General features: G+C 39.3%; 1 protein-coding gene across 1 annotated transcript in view; it reads right to left on the bottom strand.

Moving 5' to 3' along the window:
• PIK3C2A (phosphatidylinositol-4-phosphate 3-kinase catalytic subunit type 2 alpha) overlaps positions 1-16,822 on the bottom strand; it is a 90,901-nt gene that overhangs the window by 72,853 nt on the left and 1,226 nt on the right. Inside the window, 1 exon segment of the mRNA XM_017873617.1 lies at positions 9,846-10,975. Coding sequence (XP_017729106.1) covers positions 9,846-10,910 — 1,065 coding nt within the window. The 5' untranslated portion in view covers positions 10,911-10,975.

Here is a 16,822-nt window from a genome sequence, read left to right as displayed (position 1 = left end):
AATCTCCTTAGGTGGCATTTTAGGATTTTAAAAAAATAATAATAGCTGTATTTTTTGCTGTGTCTCTCATGAATTAGGTCCTTCCTTTTATTCAAGTTATGAGTTTGAATTAACAAAAACTAAATATAATAATTATCTAGTCACATATCAAGGTAATAATAGAATACAGAAAGTTAACTCAAATGTTTTGTCTGTAAAGAGTAAAAAATAGCTAGGCTGCCAATATTTCACCTCAAACATTAACATTAACAGTTTTGGATTTTTCCCTCTGCTCTCTCTGGAATAAAAAATACATATATTTCACACATATTCCCTTAATCCATACTCCCACCCCACCTCCAAACTCCACACAAACAAACCAAAGCATCAAATCATCTCTTCTCCATTGATCTTGCACAGACTTTTCTTCTGTGGCACTCAAGACTTTCTATTTTGTACCGCATTTACACACATTCACACCTTGTCTCCCTTTTCTAGCCCAGGTTCTTTAATGGTGAAGTCTACAAATGATTAATGTGTGCAATCCTCACATTGCATAACCACACACGCTTTTTAACAAATGAAAGAGATATATGATAATCAATAAGAAAACACTGCCAATGCATTAGCCAATACATGGAACAAAGAAAGAAGTTTGCAGGGGAAGATACAAAGTTCTCTAGTAAATATGTTGTGTTTGAAAACCCATGTAGATGTTTAGGTCATCGTCTAGAAATGTTCTACTCCAGAAATATTCTATTCCAGAGCTAGAGACAAAGATTTAGGGATCATCCAATTTCTGTAATTTTTTACAGGGAACTCTCTCTCTGTTAACTGCTGTCAGCATCCATCAGGATCACTGAGAGAGCAAATTCTCAGTCAGCAGTCTTTGGGTCAAGCTCCATTAAGAGGAAACAGTCTCTCTGGGAAGCTAAGGGAGACATAAGGGCCTGTATCTGTGAGGCACAGAACTGGGACATCTCTTTATTTTCATATATACGGAAAGGCTTATGCAATTATGAGCTGACAAGTCTCCAGATCTGCAGTTGGCAAGCTGGAGACAAAGGAGAGCAATGGTGTAGTTGCAAAACCCAGGAAGGGCCAATGCTTCCATTTTAGTCCAAAGGTAGGAAAAAAATTGATGTTCCAGCTTGAAGGCAGTCAGGCAGGAGGAGTTTCCCCTTTACTTTTGGGAGGGTCATTCCTCAACTAATCGGATGAGGCTCACTCACATTAAGCAGGAAATCTGCTTTATCCAGCTGACCAATTCAAACATTAATCTGACCCAAAAACACACTCACAGACATACCCAGAATAATGTTTGATCAGATATCTGGACACCCCCCACGGCCTAGTCAAGCTGAAACATAAAATTAACCATCACAGCATCTCCATCATAGACAGCCAAGGAGTCACATTACTATAAGGGTCTAGATCAGTAGCTTTCAATCTAAGTACATTGGAACCTCAAGACTAAAGCACTGATCAAGGGAAAACAAGTAAAGCATTATTAAAGACAACCAAGAACAAAACCTTTGGAGGAATGCCTATGTTTAAAGGCTAGACAAAGAAAAGGAGTCAAAATCACAGGAAGAAAATAGGAAGTAGATTTACCCAGGGTAACAGAAGTTTCAAGAAAAGGATGTAGTAAATTTTTTTTTAATAAGCAAAAGGGCAAAATGGTGAATATGGTCAAGGGATTGGCAATTCTATAACATAATGGGAATAAGAGGAGGAAAGCAAGAGACTGGAAAGGTAGTGAGTACAAATTCCTTTTTAAAGAGTAATAACTTTAAGGACAGGTGTGGTAGCTCATATCTGTAATCCAAGCACTTTGGGAGGCAGGTGGATAGCTCTAGTCCAGGAGATGGAGACCAGCCTAGGCAACATAGTGAAACCCATCTCTACACAATATACAAAACTTAGCTAGGTAGGATGGCATGCCCCTGTAGTCCCAGCTACTCAGGAGGCTGAGGCAGGAGGATGGCTTGAGCCCAGGAGACAGGAGACAGAGGTTGCAGTGAGACCAGGTTGCGTCACTGCACTCTAGCCTGGATGACAGAGCAAGACTCTGCCTTAACAAAACAAAACAAAACAAACAAACAGTAATAACTTTGGGGAAGATAGGAACAAACAGAAACAAGAAAAAGAGTTAAGTTTTGGAAAAGGGAAGGAACATCTCTTCTTTTCAAACCAGAAAGATGAGGGAAATGTGAGGTGAGCAGTTCACACATGGATGGCCTTGACCTCGATTTAAAAGAAGAAAATGGTAGACAGTTGGCAGAAGTGAGTTTGGAGGTTTAAGGAAAGTGATGGAGGTTTAAAACAACTCACAAAAATTTATCAATAAATACTCTGTAAAGTAGTTACAAGAATATGGGGAAGATTTATACCTATACAAGTTCAAGGTTCATGTCATTATTACCCAGAAATTATATGGAACACACCACCAAGTTTTCAATAAATACACTTTAAACATTAAATACATGTTACTTTTCAGAAGAAAGTTGGTTACATCCTTATTTGGACTTTTATTCCCCCAAAGAAACTTATCTGTACTGTTCAAATACACTTAGCCAGACCATGAAAATCACGTCATTTAACCTTCCCTCTTCTTTAAAATTAATCATAGATGCTTTGCCAACGGGGATATGTTTATAATGTTAATACAATTAACTTTTTTTTTTTTTTGAGACAGAGTCTCGCTCTGTCGCCCAGCCTGGAGTGCAGTGGCCGGATCTCAGCTCACTGCAAGCTCCGCCTCCCGAGTTCAAGCCATTCTCCTGCCTCAGCCTCCTGAGTAGCTGGGACTACAGGCGCTCGCCACCTCGCCTGGCTAGTTTTTTGTATTTTTTAGTAGAGACGGGGTTTCACCAGGTTAGCCAGGATGGTCTTGATCTCCTGACCTTGTGATCCGCCCGTCTCGGCCTCCCAAAGTGCTGGGATTACAGGCTTGAGCCACCGCACCCGGCCTTACAATTAACTTTTAGAAAGAGTTTACAACCACAGAACTTTGCAAAGCCACTTCTATGAAAATAATTCGATCCATTACTAAAATTCTTTGAAATCTGCTCAAGGTATTTAAATTCATAGCTATTAACTAAAAGCCTGATTTAAACTTAAATTGCCAGAAGACATAGTTTTAAGTATTATGTCTTTTACTGGTTTTGGTCACAAAAAAATTGGAACTAAAGTATTTAGAGTATTATTAATAAAACAAAGGACACTAGATGGAAACAGGAAGTAAGCTTGCTGAGTAAGAAGAAAAATACCCTCTGTGTTGAGTTTTCGCCACAAAGCATAAAATTCTTACAGGAAATGAACACTTAAGCATGTGAAGTAATTATAAAGAATAGGCATTGCAAATTATTTTCCAATAAAAAATATGAGGGAAAGGTTTGTAAATAGAGATGAATGGTGTGTAAAAATTAAAAGCTCCGTGTCAATGAATTGTGCCATGGATTTCCAAAGTCAGCCTATTACCAGTGTTCATTCAGTTTAGCTCCCTATTTTGGTCTACATCAAACCAAACTTTATCTTCCTGTACACAAACAAAATGAAATCTTAGCACTAACAAGAAGGCTTAGAACTTTTTCATACAAAAATCCATTCTGGGCCAGGTGCAGTGGTTCACACCTGTCATCCCAGCACTTTGGGAGGCTGAGGTGGGTGGATCACCTGAGGTCACGAGTTCAAGACCAGCCTCACCAACAAAGGTGAAACCCCATCTCTACCAAAAATACAAAAATTTGCCGGGCGCGGTGGCAGGCACCTGTAATCCCAGCTACTTGGCAGGGAGGTTGAGAGAGGAGAACTGCTTGAACCCGAGACATGGAGGTTGCACTGAGCCAAGATTGCATCACTGCACTCCAGCCTGGGTGATAGAGCGAGACTCCGACTTAAAAAAAAAACAAAAAACCCTATCTGTAGCATTTATAACAGGTGCATGCCAAGCCTCTAAGTCATCAAATAATTGTGTTTACAACTGTTAAATTTAGCCTAAACCTGCCTCCTAACACATTTTAAGTTCAGCCTAACAATTTCTCCATGCATAGTGAACTGTAACCTAGCTGGACATGTAAACAAACTGTAACCTACTCTTGTGCCAATCACCAAGTTTCAGCCAATCAAGGGTGGCCAACGGCTCAAAACATGTTCAAATAAGGCAAATGTCAGGCCATAACCAATTCAGCTGTTTCTGTACCTCATTTCCATTTTGTGTACATCACTTTCCTTTTCTGACCATAAATCTTCCACCCCATGGCTGCACTGGAGTCTCCCTGAACCCATTCTAGTTCAGGGGCTGCCCGATTTGTGATCTCTTCTTTGCTAAATTAAACGATGCTAAATATGTCTAAAGTTTTTCTCTTAACACAATCTGAGAGCAACCATCATGAAATATCTCTTTCTAAGTTCCTTTGTAGATATTTAACCATGAAACCTGTCTCCCTGAATTTTCTTCCCCATTGATTCTTGTTCTACTTTTTAGGACAATGGATTTTAAAATTAAGCTACTAAACTGAATTCTCAATTCACAGAAAAAAATATATAAACAAATAGGACTTGTTTGGTCAGGCACGGTGGCCCATGCCTATAACCCCAGCACTTTGGGGGACTGAGGTGGGTTGGTCACTTGAGGTCAGGCGTTCGAGACCAGCCTAGTCAACATCGTGTGACCCCCCCTCCAACTCTACTAAAAATGCCAAAATTAGCTGGGTGTGGTGGCATGCACCTGTAGTCCCAGTTACTTGGGAAGCTGAGCCAGGAGAATCACTTGAACCTGGGAGGTGGAGGTTGCAGTGGGCCGAGATAGTGCCACTGTACTCCAGAGCCTGGGTGACAGAGCGAGACCCTGTTTCAAACAAACAAACAAAACAAACAAACAAATAGGACTTGTTTAAGTTTTTCTATGCAATGTATTTTAACTTTCAGCCCTTACTACCAGTTATTTCTCTTTGTTTTTTAGAGACAGGGTCTCATTCTATAGCCTTGGCTGGAGTACACAGGCCTTATTATTATAGCTCACTGCAGCCTCAAACTCCTGGGCTTGAGATCCTCCTACCGCAGCCTCTTGCGGGACTACAGAACAGCTGTAGTCCCAGCGTGCGTCACCACACACAGCCTTTTTTTTTTTTTTCCCATGAACACGGGTCTCCCTACATTCCTCAGGCTGGTCTCAAATTCTTGGCCTCAAGCAGTCCTCCCACCTGGCCTCCCAAAGAACTGGGTTTACAGACATGAGCCACCACACCTACCCTTCTACCAGTTGTTTCTATTAAAATCTAGCACAGATTGTCATCTAATGTAACACAAAGTAGTATACTTAATATATTTAACATACTAAAAAAATTAGTATATCAATATTTCATCCTGTTTTATAAGAGCACCATGACTTTCAGGTATTCTACTGACTGAACTGGTTTGAAAATGTATGTCCAAAATACAAAACCTTTAAAAAAAAAAAAAAAGTCCACTTCCTCTTCCACATAGCAACTTCCCAAATTTTAACTATTATTTCTGAAAGGGATCTAGTCTAGTCAACTTTATTTCATAGATAAAGAAACTCAGATTCAGTGATTTAACTTCAATTAATACTCTCTTCTTCAGACAAAATACCTCCAACAGTTCCTTAAATGGCATAAGTTCTAGATCCTGAAAACTATAGTCTTCTCTTTTCAAGACATACTCTAGGCTGGGCACAATGGCTTACACCATAGGGAGACCTCACCTTCACAAAAACTAAAAAAATTAGCTGGGTGTGGTGGCATGTACCTGTAGTCCCAGGTACTCAGGAGGCTGCATTAGAAGAATCACTTGAGCCTGGGAGGTATAGGTTACAGTGAGCCGTGATCACACTGCTGCATTCCACCCTGGGTGAAACAGTGTGAGACCCTGTCTTAAAAAAAAAAAAAAAAAAAAAAGACACACACTTCAGTTTCCTTACTGGTGGCCCCCCTTAGGATATACTCAAACAAAATTATTAGATGGGGTTTGATTAGAGTATAATGGGATGATGAACACTTCCTCAGCCATGCTGCAGTTAGACTCCCCTAAGACTGGCAAGTACCCTAAGCCACGTCAGTTCAGATAGCACGCTATCAGTAAAGCTGTTGACATGTTACGCTGTAGTAATCTAGCTCCAACCTCTGATCAAGTCATATTATTGCTTACCCAGTTTCTGGCTCATATTCTCATAATTCATTTGCTTACTACTTTAATCCTTCCCCTATACTTTTTAACTAAGATCTAGGAATGTGTTTCTGCTAAAACTAATCCTAGCTGGCAGCCTAGTTAATTAATTCCTAGAGTTTGAGCAACTAGCAGCTCTGTAACAACCATGTGACCTGATTACCCAGATCTTGCTAGGCAAACGTCTTCCTATCTTTAGGAAACTACCCATCCTCATTATTCCTCCAAGATACTTTCTGAAAGCACCCCAAATAAGGAAAATATCAAGATGGTACTGTGACAAATATTTTAATACATAGGAAAAAATAAATGTAGGGAGACTTACATGGGTGTCACACCCCTGCCCCACCAAAGGAAAGGGTGGAGAACACATGTGTTGAACTAGAAGTGACCAATCTAAACTAAAAAGGTCAAGCAGGGGCAGGAAGTTGAGTTTTGCAATGAAAGCATTAGCAACCTATGCTTTGGGTTTTGAGCTGAAAAGAAACTGTTCCCAGGGTACTCTATTTTTACACTGCTATTTGTCTTGTCATTTTCCCAAGCTTGTAGGCTCCTAAAGTATGAAGAAACTTTAAAGTCATCTAGTCAAGAGGTCCCAAATGCAGGTCCAAGGGAGTAACACATTTGCTGCATTAGAACCACTTAGGGAAAGTTTTGCAAAAACTGGTTATCTTCCCCCTGAAATTTCATACTGTCCTTTGGCACCCCTTCCTCCAAATCAGGACTGAGTAGGCCTAAACTCTGTAGGATACAGTGACATATAACTCAATTTGGGAAGCCATTTGAACCATATTTGAATATCTGCTCCTTCCAAAATAGCATGTTGTATCACCGCAGTTTGAAAAAGGGAGGGCTGGCTGGGCGCAGTGGCTCATGCCTGTAACCCCAGCACGTTGGAAGGCTGAGGCAGACAGATCACCTAAGGTCAGGAGTTTGAGACCAGTCTGACCAACATGGAGAAACCCCATCTCTACTAAAAATAAAAAATTAGCCAGTCGTGGTGGTGCATGCTTATAATCCCAGCTACTTGGGAGGCTGCGGCAGGAGTATCGCTTGAACCCAGCAGCGGAGGTTGCGGTGAGCTGAGATCACGCCATTGCACTCCAGCCTGGGCAACAAGGAGAAACTCTGTCTCAAAAAAGTAAAAAAAAAAAAAAAAAAAAAAAAAAAAAAAAAAAGCTGGGGAGGGCTTTTAGAGTCAGATGGGTTTGAATGTCAGTCCAACTTGTTATCATGGAAATTTTCAAATATATACAAAGTAGAATAATAGACACCCAGGTATCCATCATTGGCTTCAGCGATTATCAACATATAGCCAATCTTGTTTCATCTATAAGCCCTCTAAACCTCAACACCTCACTTGATTTTATTACATTTTAAATTCTACAGTATACATCTCTAAATATAAGATTCATTTAATTAATTGCAATATCATTATTACACCAAAATATTAACAATAATTCCTTTTAACTTATTTACATCTCAGTTTCCTCAACTGTAAAATAGGGATGGGTCATACTCTGGCCTCATAGGATTCTTGTGAGCTTTCTGTCTCAGTGATTAAAAAAAAAAATGTAGAAGAGTCCTTTGGCTTTGGCAACATATTGGTAAAAAATAATAATAAAGAGTTCAGTTTGAATACGTACAACATAGATAAAAATTATGTAAGTTCTTGCTTTCCGAATTCCAGTCTTGGAGCTTTGGACAGTAAATAACCCACCTACCCAGAAACCTCAACTTGCTTAAGATGATGACTACAATGCATCTGGAATGGTAATGTCAGCTCAGCTGGGACAACCTATTTCTCTCAGCAGGTAAATGACTTTTCAACAATGGGAAGTTCAGAATTTAAGATATAATTAAATTAATCAAGGTAATTTATAAACATCTGTGTTAACTTCAAGACAATCTATTATAGCTACAATGCATTCATTGTGGGGCTCTGCCTTCTACCAGTGCAAGGGTTGAGCCTAAGCTCAGCTCCCTACAAGATAAGGGGCTTCCTTTCCTTTGATAGCAAGACTAACTTTTCAGAGCCCCAATGTCTTTCTCCAGGTTCGAGGCAGTTGCTCTTCCCCAACAACTCTAAACAGCTGACATCTTAAATCCAGACTACATCTCAAATCCTGACTCCAAGCACTAAACACAGAATTCGTTTCTCTCATGAGAAACCTATAAAATAGAGACCCACAGCTAGGAAGTCATCTGCCTGTTAGAAATTGACCCGAATACGAATCCAGCAGTGACCTGGACCCTGCAGGATGGGAAGATCAGGGGGACCAGTGCCTTCCCCCCACCACCCCTATTTTTTGAGATAGGGTCTTGCTCTGTCGCTCAGGCTGGAGTACAGTGGTGCAATCATGGCTCACAACAGCCTCAACCTCCTGGTCTCACACGATCCTCCTACCTCAGCCTCCCAAGTAGCTGGGACCACAGGAGTATGCCATCATGCCAGGCTAATTTTTTTTATAATTTTGGTATAGACAGGTTCTCATTATGTTGCCCAGGCTGGTCTCAAAGTCCTGGGCTCAAGTGATCCTCCCACCTTAGTCTTCCAAAGTGCTGGGATTACAAGCGTGAGTCATCATGCTGTCTAAACCTTCTTAACACCTATTTCTATTTCTCTTCTTTCCAGACATCCAAATGGTTTTGTTTAAAGTCAACAATTCAGCCAGGCGTGGTGGTTCACGTCTATAATCCCAGCACATTGGGAGGCCGAGGTGGGCTGATCACCTGAAGTCAGGAGTTTGAGACCAGCCTGATCAACATGGAGAAACCCTGTCTCTACTAAAAATACAAAATCAGCCAGTGTAGAGACACATGCTGTAATCCCAGCTACTTAGGAAGCTGAGGCAGGAGAATCGCTTGAACCTGGGAGGTGGAGGTTGCAGTGAGCCGAGATTGCACCACTGCACGCCAGACTGGGCAACAAAAGCAAAACTCCGTCTCAAAATAATAATAAATAAAGTCAACAATTCAACATAAACCGATCCAAATCATGCAAAATCCATCCCTCCTTCCCCATCTAAATGCTAGTTAACTCCCAATGACAAAATAGTACACAGGTGCTGATCTAATTAGCTGAATGATATAATTCACACTAAAGTGAGAATGAGGCTTAAACATTCCCAGGGTACACAGATAGAAGAGCAAAACACAAATCCACAATGGTAATATTTCATTCTTCACTTTTATCGATAAAAGTGTTTAAAGGGAGAGTCCTTTAAGTTGCTCTTCTCTCTCTGGGGTTATTTTTTCATTCATTGATTCATGGTTAAAAACAACAAAACAAAATGCATGAGAATTTCCATAATGGGACTAAAATAAAATTCCTTATCTGTGTTAAAAAAATAAAAGGAGTAAGGAAGAGAAAGAAGGGATCATATGTAATGAGGAGATAAGGACAGACAAATTTAAAATATCTTAAATGCCTCTCAGTGACAGCCAGATCCTTCATTAGAGGCTTTTATTTACAATCCTGGAAAATATTAATAGCAAGCGATTTTCAATTGGCCTAATCACATTTAATCCTTTGCCACACAAGCAAAGAATCAAAGCACACTTGAGAGCAAAGAAAAAATTCAAAATGAAAATATTTTTTTTCTTAACAAATTCTGTACACAAATACGAACTCTGTGTTACACTAAATTTCAGAAGTTAGTAAGAAAAGACTATACCTGAAATATATGGCCCTGGGCTTTTGCAAGCTGAGTTGTTCGAATATTTAAAGACTGGCTTCTTGTTACAGTTGCCACAGAAAGGGATTTTCCATTCACCTTTCTTTCAAGATGACAATTTGCTGGCGATCTCTCTTCAAGAAGAACAGCATCCCAAGGATCCTTTGCTAGCAAACTTGAAACATTTTTCTCTTCTTCATGGTCTAATACCTCCACATTATCCACCTTAGGCTTACTTAGAGGATCCAAATCTAACCAGTCAAATTTACTGATATCCTCAGACTTTGGAGATACCTGTATATTACTGACTTTTGAATCTGTTATCTCCAAATCAGTCCTTGCTTTCCCATTTTTTAAAAATTCTGATGTACTAGCTATTTTGTCAAATAGTTTTGCCATGTCAGGACTGACTACTGGACGATAGATAGGTAAGCTTCCTTGTGGATGAAAGGGTGTGGCAGGTGTCAAAGGATATGAAAAATATGGAGATTGTCCCGGAAGACTTAAATATATAGGTTCTGTAGATGGAAAAGTGGGCATTCTTGGATTGAAGCCATTTTGGAATGCAGCCTGTTTACTGTAAGTAGAAGGATAAATAGAAGGTAAAGTATAAGTGGAAGGCCCAGATAATCCAGGTGGCCACTGTCCTCTCTGAATAGTAGGTCTAAAATAGAGCTGTGCTGAAAAGGAAGGGCTCAGAACAGGAGTAGCTGGTAATACAGGTGTTTTTCTAGTCTCAAAACTGTCATCCAGCAACAGTTTCTCAAGTTCAGCTTGGGTGAGCTTTTCTACATCAATATCTAATGCTCTTTTTTGGGAATCTGATTCGGGAAACACCATGAGATCATAATCCTGTTTATTATAAACCTGTGCTTTTTTTCTGGTGCTGCTTGACAACTCAAAGCTTTTCTGATTGTCAGTCACTTGCCTATCCTTTTGTAGTTTTGCTAAAGCCTCTGCTTCCATCTGTAATGCTTCTTCTTTGTCCACATCGTTTGCTCTTGTTGGTTCCGGATGTGAAGATGGACATTCTTTAAATCCGCTGTTGCTGGATATCTGAGCCATGTCCACCAAAAAGACCAAACCTTCCTTCCTCTATTTTTTTCTTGTAGCTTCCAAAATAACAAGAGCTATACATAAAAATAAACATAACAATTAGATTTCTAAACATATTTTGTTTGCAACCTACCCCATATGACATACGACTTAAAGCCCCTTAGAAAAATACACTATAAAATAAACAAAAACAGTTGGATGAAATCTGGATGAAGGAACACTTAACACCTTACACACTGTGGGGTTACAGAAGATGTTCAGATACACATTACTTTAACCCCATTTCCTGACCCAACTGGAAAGCTGGCACAGTAAATGAACTTTCATTTTAGCAGTCACAATGGCTGTCATTAACCAGGGGTACTTCTGGCAGAATTCTTAGCATGAAATGACTTAAGTGCTAGTCACATATTTTCAAAAGTTCAGACAGGGTTTACCGATATGCAGAAATAGCAAGTCAAAATGGTTTTGATCTTTTGCTATTTGTTAAATTGCTCAAAAGCCAATTAGCAATAAAAACATCCAATACCTAGCTAATAAAATAGGAAACTATTTTATCAAAATACTATGTGTAAAACTGATTAAGGTTTAATAATCTTCCAGAAATGTTAAAAATGTATAATGTAACATGGATTTGAATAATAAGACAAAAGTGTTAAGGCTTATTAGAAGTTCTGAGGTAATATTTCACTCAAAGATTAAATTACAGCTGAATTGGTCATATAGTTTTAATTACATTTCTATTCTGATTATCTGCAGTTAAATCAATAGTTACAATACCAAAATTTCTCCTTTTCAAAATCCTTAAATATTTTTATTAATGAAAAGATGAGAAGATTACTTTGTCATAGATTAGCTTATAAAAATTTATACTCTTCTATTTAAGACAAACACTTAATTCAGACCAAGATTACCCTGTGAAGCAGTATGACCAACTGAAAGGTTGCTTAGCTACTCTGTAACACAGAGCACATTTCCTCCTTCTAAACAATATGATAAAAGGATTAAATATGGATTCTGGAGTCACATCACCTTAGTTTAAGAAGGTATATGACCGGCCGGGCGCAGTGGCTCACACCTGTAATGCCAGCACTTTGGGAGGCCAAGGTGGGCGGATCATGAGGTCAGCCGATCGAGACCACCCTGGCTAACACAGTGAAACCCCGTCTCTAATAAAAATACAAAAAATTAGCCGGGCGTGATGGCAGGTGCCTATAGTCCAAGCTATTCAGGAGGCTGAGGCAGGAGAATGGCATGAACCTGGGAGGCGGAGCTTGCAGTGAGCTGAGATCCCGCCACTGCATTCCAGCCTGGGCGACAGAGCGAGACTCAGTCTCAAAAAAAATAAAAAGAAGGTATATGACCTTGAGCAAATGAAAACTTTTCTGTAAGTCTTACTTTCCTAATTTTTTAAATAAAAAAGTATCAATCTAAATTAGTATACAAACTAAATGAAATAATACACATAAAAGTGCTCATCATTGGCTTTGGGCATAAGCATTAAATAAATGGTACATTATTATTAATCTAATCTGGTTTGTGATACATCTAGTTTAAATACCTAGAAAGCAAGAGAGCTCCTGTTTACATTCTATGGTCTTTCTAGCAAACACAATGCTTGTCTACCGTATATGCTCAATATATGCGTGAAAAACAAAACAAAATAAGCTCAAATTAATATAATACAAACGAAAATCGAAGTGTTGAGGTAATACTACACAAACAAAAAAAAAGTAGTGAGGAGGTCATGAAGAAAGAGGAATTCAAAGAAAGTCCTTGGAATGTTCTTGGGGTATTATTTTGCAATCCTTCATACAATTATTTTCCCTTCTGTGGTAGACTACAAAGCATGGGCACAATGTATATTTAAAATATGCACACTTTACTGTATGTAAACTTTATATCAAAAGAAAAAGCTGTAAATATTGAACTCTTGTTAAATATGCACAAAGTACTTAGAGGAAAGTACTAACGTCTACAATTTGTTGTTCTTGTCGTTTAGAGATGGGGGGGTGTGTCTCACTATGTTACCCAGGCTGGTCTTGAACTCCTGGCTTCAAGCGAGCCTCCTGCCTCAGCTGGGATTACAGGCATGATCCACTGTGCCTCGCTCTTACAATTTACTTTGAAATGCATTTTTTTTAAAGATGAATTAATGGATAGCAGAATAGATGGATAAATATGTGATTAGACAGGTTGGCGTGAACCCGGGCGGCAGAGCTTGCAGAGAGCAGAGATTGCGCCACTGCACTCCAGCCTGGGCGACACAGCGAGACTCTGTCTCAAAAAAAAAAAAAAAGAAAATGTTTATAGTAGAATCTAGGTGATACAAATATGAGTGTTCACTTTGAAATTCTTTTAACTTGGTTGCCAAGACTGAAAATTTTCAAAATAAAAGGCTAGGTAGTAGGGAACAAGAGGAGCACAAATTCCTCCCATTTTAACACATACTCCCACCCCTTGGGATGTGATTTTGTTGCTCCTCCCATAAAGAGAAGGGCTCTATTTCTCTACTCTCTTGAGCTGAGCAGGCCTTGTGACTTGGCTTTTACCAATGAAATGGAAGTGACACTGTGGGAATAGGAGTTCCAAATCTAGGTCCTAAAAGGGTTTACTACTTCAGTTCTTTTGTCTCTTGAAATGCAGCCACTGTTATGTGAATGCTCACTGAGGATGACAGGGGCCAGCTAACAGCCAGCACAAACCACCAAACATGTGATCTTAGACCAAACATGGATCTTAGACCATCCATCCACGCTCCATATGACCACAATTCCATGAGTGACCAAAGGTGAGACCAGCAGAAGAAACCACCAAGCTGAGCTAAAGTCAAATTGATAACCCACAGAATCATTTTGGAATGATCTGCTATATAGCAACAGATAACTGATGAACTTTTTCTTATTACTTTTAGAAAACAAAGTGCAAGCCACTGTACTATTTAGCAACAAACTTCTGTTTTAACTTCCACCACCACCTTCCTCAACTTATCCTCAGGGAACAAACGGTTTTCTTTTCCTTTCTAAGGAGACCTCCTCCATGTGTATCCTTAACCCCACTGAATTCCCCTCCACTTCTTCATCAATGATTACCTCCTTTGCATTGTTAACTTATTTACTTGCTTAGGGTCCTGTGCCACAAAAATGCTTAAGTCTTCTCCATATTGAAGGGGGGGAAATCTTAACATTCCCCTTTAGATTCCAGTAGCTTCCATTTTAATTTTCTTTTTTCACTGCCATACTTCTCCAATGAGTGACCTAGAAAATCTTTTCTTTACACATCCTGCCTTGGAAAAACTCTACTTGTACTTCAGGGCCCAATTCAAATACTGTCTCCTCTCTTTAGCTTTCCCTAAGCAGCTCTTATCAGAATTAATCTTTTTAGATTAACCAAAACATTTTTATCACAGCTTTCTCTTCTTCACTTCTGTAGACCTTTTGCTGTTTTTGCCTATCAACATCTTTGCCTCTGGTTGTTGAACCTACAGCTTCCGTTTTGGAGACCGATCTCCCTTTATCCCACATAGTTAAAATATAACTGGCCATCTCTACCCTTGTCCCCTACCCCCATCCACTCCAGAGGATCCAAATCTGGCCCATCAGAGTGAACTCCTGGACTTCTGCTGAAACTATTTGGAAAGAAAGCTCTTCTTTGAGCTTGCTAAACTTAGATATAAGCCTGGCCCTGCTGTGGCCGTCTTTGTCACCACTTGAGGAGATACTGCCTAAGAATGAATCCAATCCAGAGGAAAGCAGAGCTAAGATAAAATGAAGAAAGACAGATTCTGGCTAATATGACATTAAGCATCTGGATCCAACCAAGCCCAAAGCCAACCCTTCATTTATGTAAGCCAGTAAGTCTCCTTTTTTGCTTAAGCCAGTTTAAAATAAGCTTCTGCCATAACAAAAAATGTCCTGATGAACACAGAATCTGTGAACCTATGTGTCTACACCCAACGGACTAAAATAAGCTTAAGCGCAAAGGCCTACTTATTTTTGGAGTTCCCCATAACATTTAAAAGTACCTTGCTTAATGAATGAAAACTTAATTTACTGAACATGTGGGGTTTGTTTCTTTGTTTGTTTAGACAGAGTCTCATTCTGTTGCTCAGACTGGAGTGCAGTGGCACAGTCTCGGCTCACTGCAACCTCTGCCTCCTGGGTTCAAGCAATTCTCCTGCCTCAGCCTCCCGAGTAGCTGGGATTACAGGCGCCCGCCACCACACCTGGCTAATTTTTGTATTCTTAGTAGAGACTAAAAAGTTTAGTGGAGACTAATAGCATTTTGCCATGTTGGCCAGGCTGGTCTTGAACTCCTGACCGCAAGTGATCCGCCCGCCTCAGCCTCCCAAAGTGCTGGGATTACAGGCGTGAACCACCTCACCTGGCTGAACATGTGTTTTAACAAGAGGGAGTGAGGGCTATTGGACAGTCTTAAAGAAGGCATTTCCAATGGCACAAGAGTATGGATATATGGTAGGAAAAATAAAACAAGTGTAATCATCTATTGTGGAACACCAAAGTATACTGCCTATTTTTCACAAAATCAGACGTATTAAAACAAAATAGCAGCCATGTACAGTGGCTCACGCCTGTAATCCCAGCACTTTGGGAGGCCGAGGCAGGTGGATCACCTGAGGTCAGGAGTTCAAGACCAGCCTGGCCAACATGGTGAAACCCCGTCTCTACTAAAAATACAGAATTTAGCTGGGTGTGGTGGCATGCACCTGTAATGCCAGCAACTCAGGAGGCTGAGGCAGAAGAACCCTTGAATCCAGGAGGCAGAGGTGGCAGTGAGCCAAGGTCACCATTGCACTCCAGCCTGGGCAACAAGAGCGAAATTCTGTCTCAAAAAACACAACAAAACAAAACAAAACAACAGCATTTTACAAAGAGAAAGGCTACTTAGATATAATTCATCTTCCACAAGCATAATGTCAATTTGTTATTTAAGTATTCTCCTTGTTGCCACATTTGGTAATGAACAATGCAGCATTATTCTGAAAGAAGGATCTAGATTTTTTCAAATTAGTTTACAATAGTTTATTTACTGGAGAATACACTTGTTCTAAGTATTTCAAATGAATGTTAACTCTCATTTACTGATAAAAGTATACAATTAATCATTTGAAATATATTTTAATAGTGAGTACAGGTTTTTCTCACATCACCAATTTATTTGCTTGCTCTGTTTCTAGTATCAGCAACCAAAGTAGTACATGCTAAAGTAAATTCAACTCTAAGTAGTAAAAGTGAGCTGAATGCTACCAGCTAAGTTACCATATTTTAGTTTTCCAAGAGGTTATCATGCATGTATACTAAAATGGCAATAAAAGAACTTAACAGTTTGTCCAAAAGTAACCCTGTGCTTCAGCTATTTTTCTGGGGCTGCTGCATTGACATGCTCCATTAATTTTTTAAAATAAAACTTCATTTGATGACAAACATTTAGCAGGAAATAATTTCCTACATCCTAATTCAAAATGAAAACTTCAATGCTAATGTCCCCTTAATTCAAGCTGAGAAAGACAATAACTAGTATTTGAATGAGGCCTGCAAATCATCTGCCAAAATTTTCTCAACATAAAGTAATCCAGTGACGATCACAAGGCTGCAGCTACTTTAAAATTCTTCAAAAGTGGGTAATTAAACTATTGAGTTAAACGTTTGGACACCATTTGCATATCCCAAAACAGAAGAATTAATTTAAAAGTTCTTGGCTTCTTCTGTGTTAGACAGTCATTTACAATTTAAATTTAAACTCCAGAAAACAGAAAAAAGCAAGTCGGTGCTGCTACCCATCTAAATGTTTTCCTGATCTTAAAATTTCAAGACAACTAAGAAAACTAAAAAAGAATTATTTGAGTTGAACAATATAGATATTTGTCCTCCCAAATGAATATAAAGTTTAAAGTAAAATAA

Source organism: Rhinopithecus bieti, unplaced genomic scaffold (genome assembly GCF_001698545.2).
Source record: "Rhinopithecus bieti isolate Rb0 unplaced genomic scaffold, ASM169854v2 scaffold_8211, whole genome shotgun sequence".
NCBI classification, from domain to species: domain Eukaryota; kingdom Metazoa; phylum Chordata; class Mammalia; order Primates; family Cercopithecidae; genus Rhinopithecus; species Rhinopithecus bieti.
The sequence above is the reverse complement of the archived record's forward strand: the minus strand, read 5'-3'. Positions and strand labels throughout refer to the sequence as shown.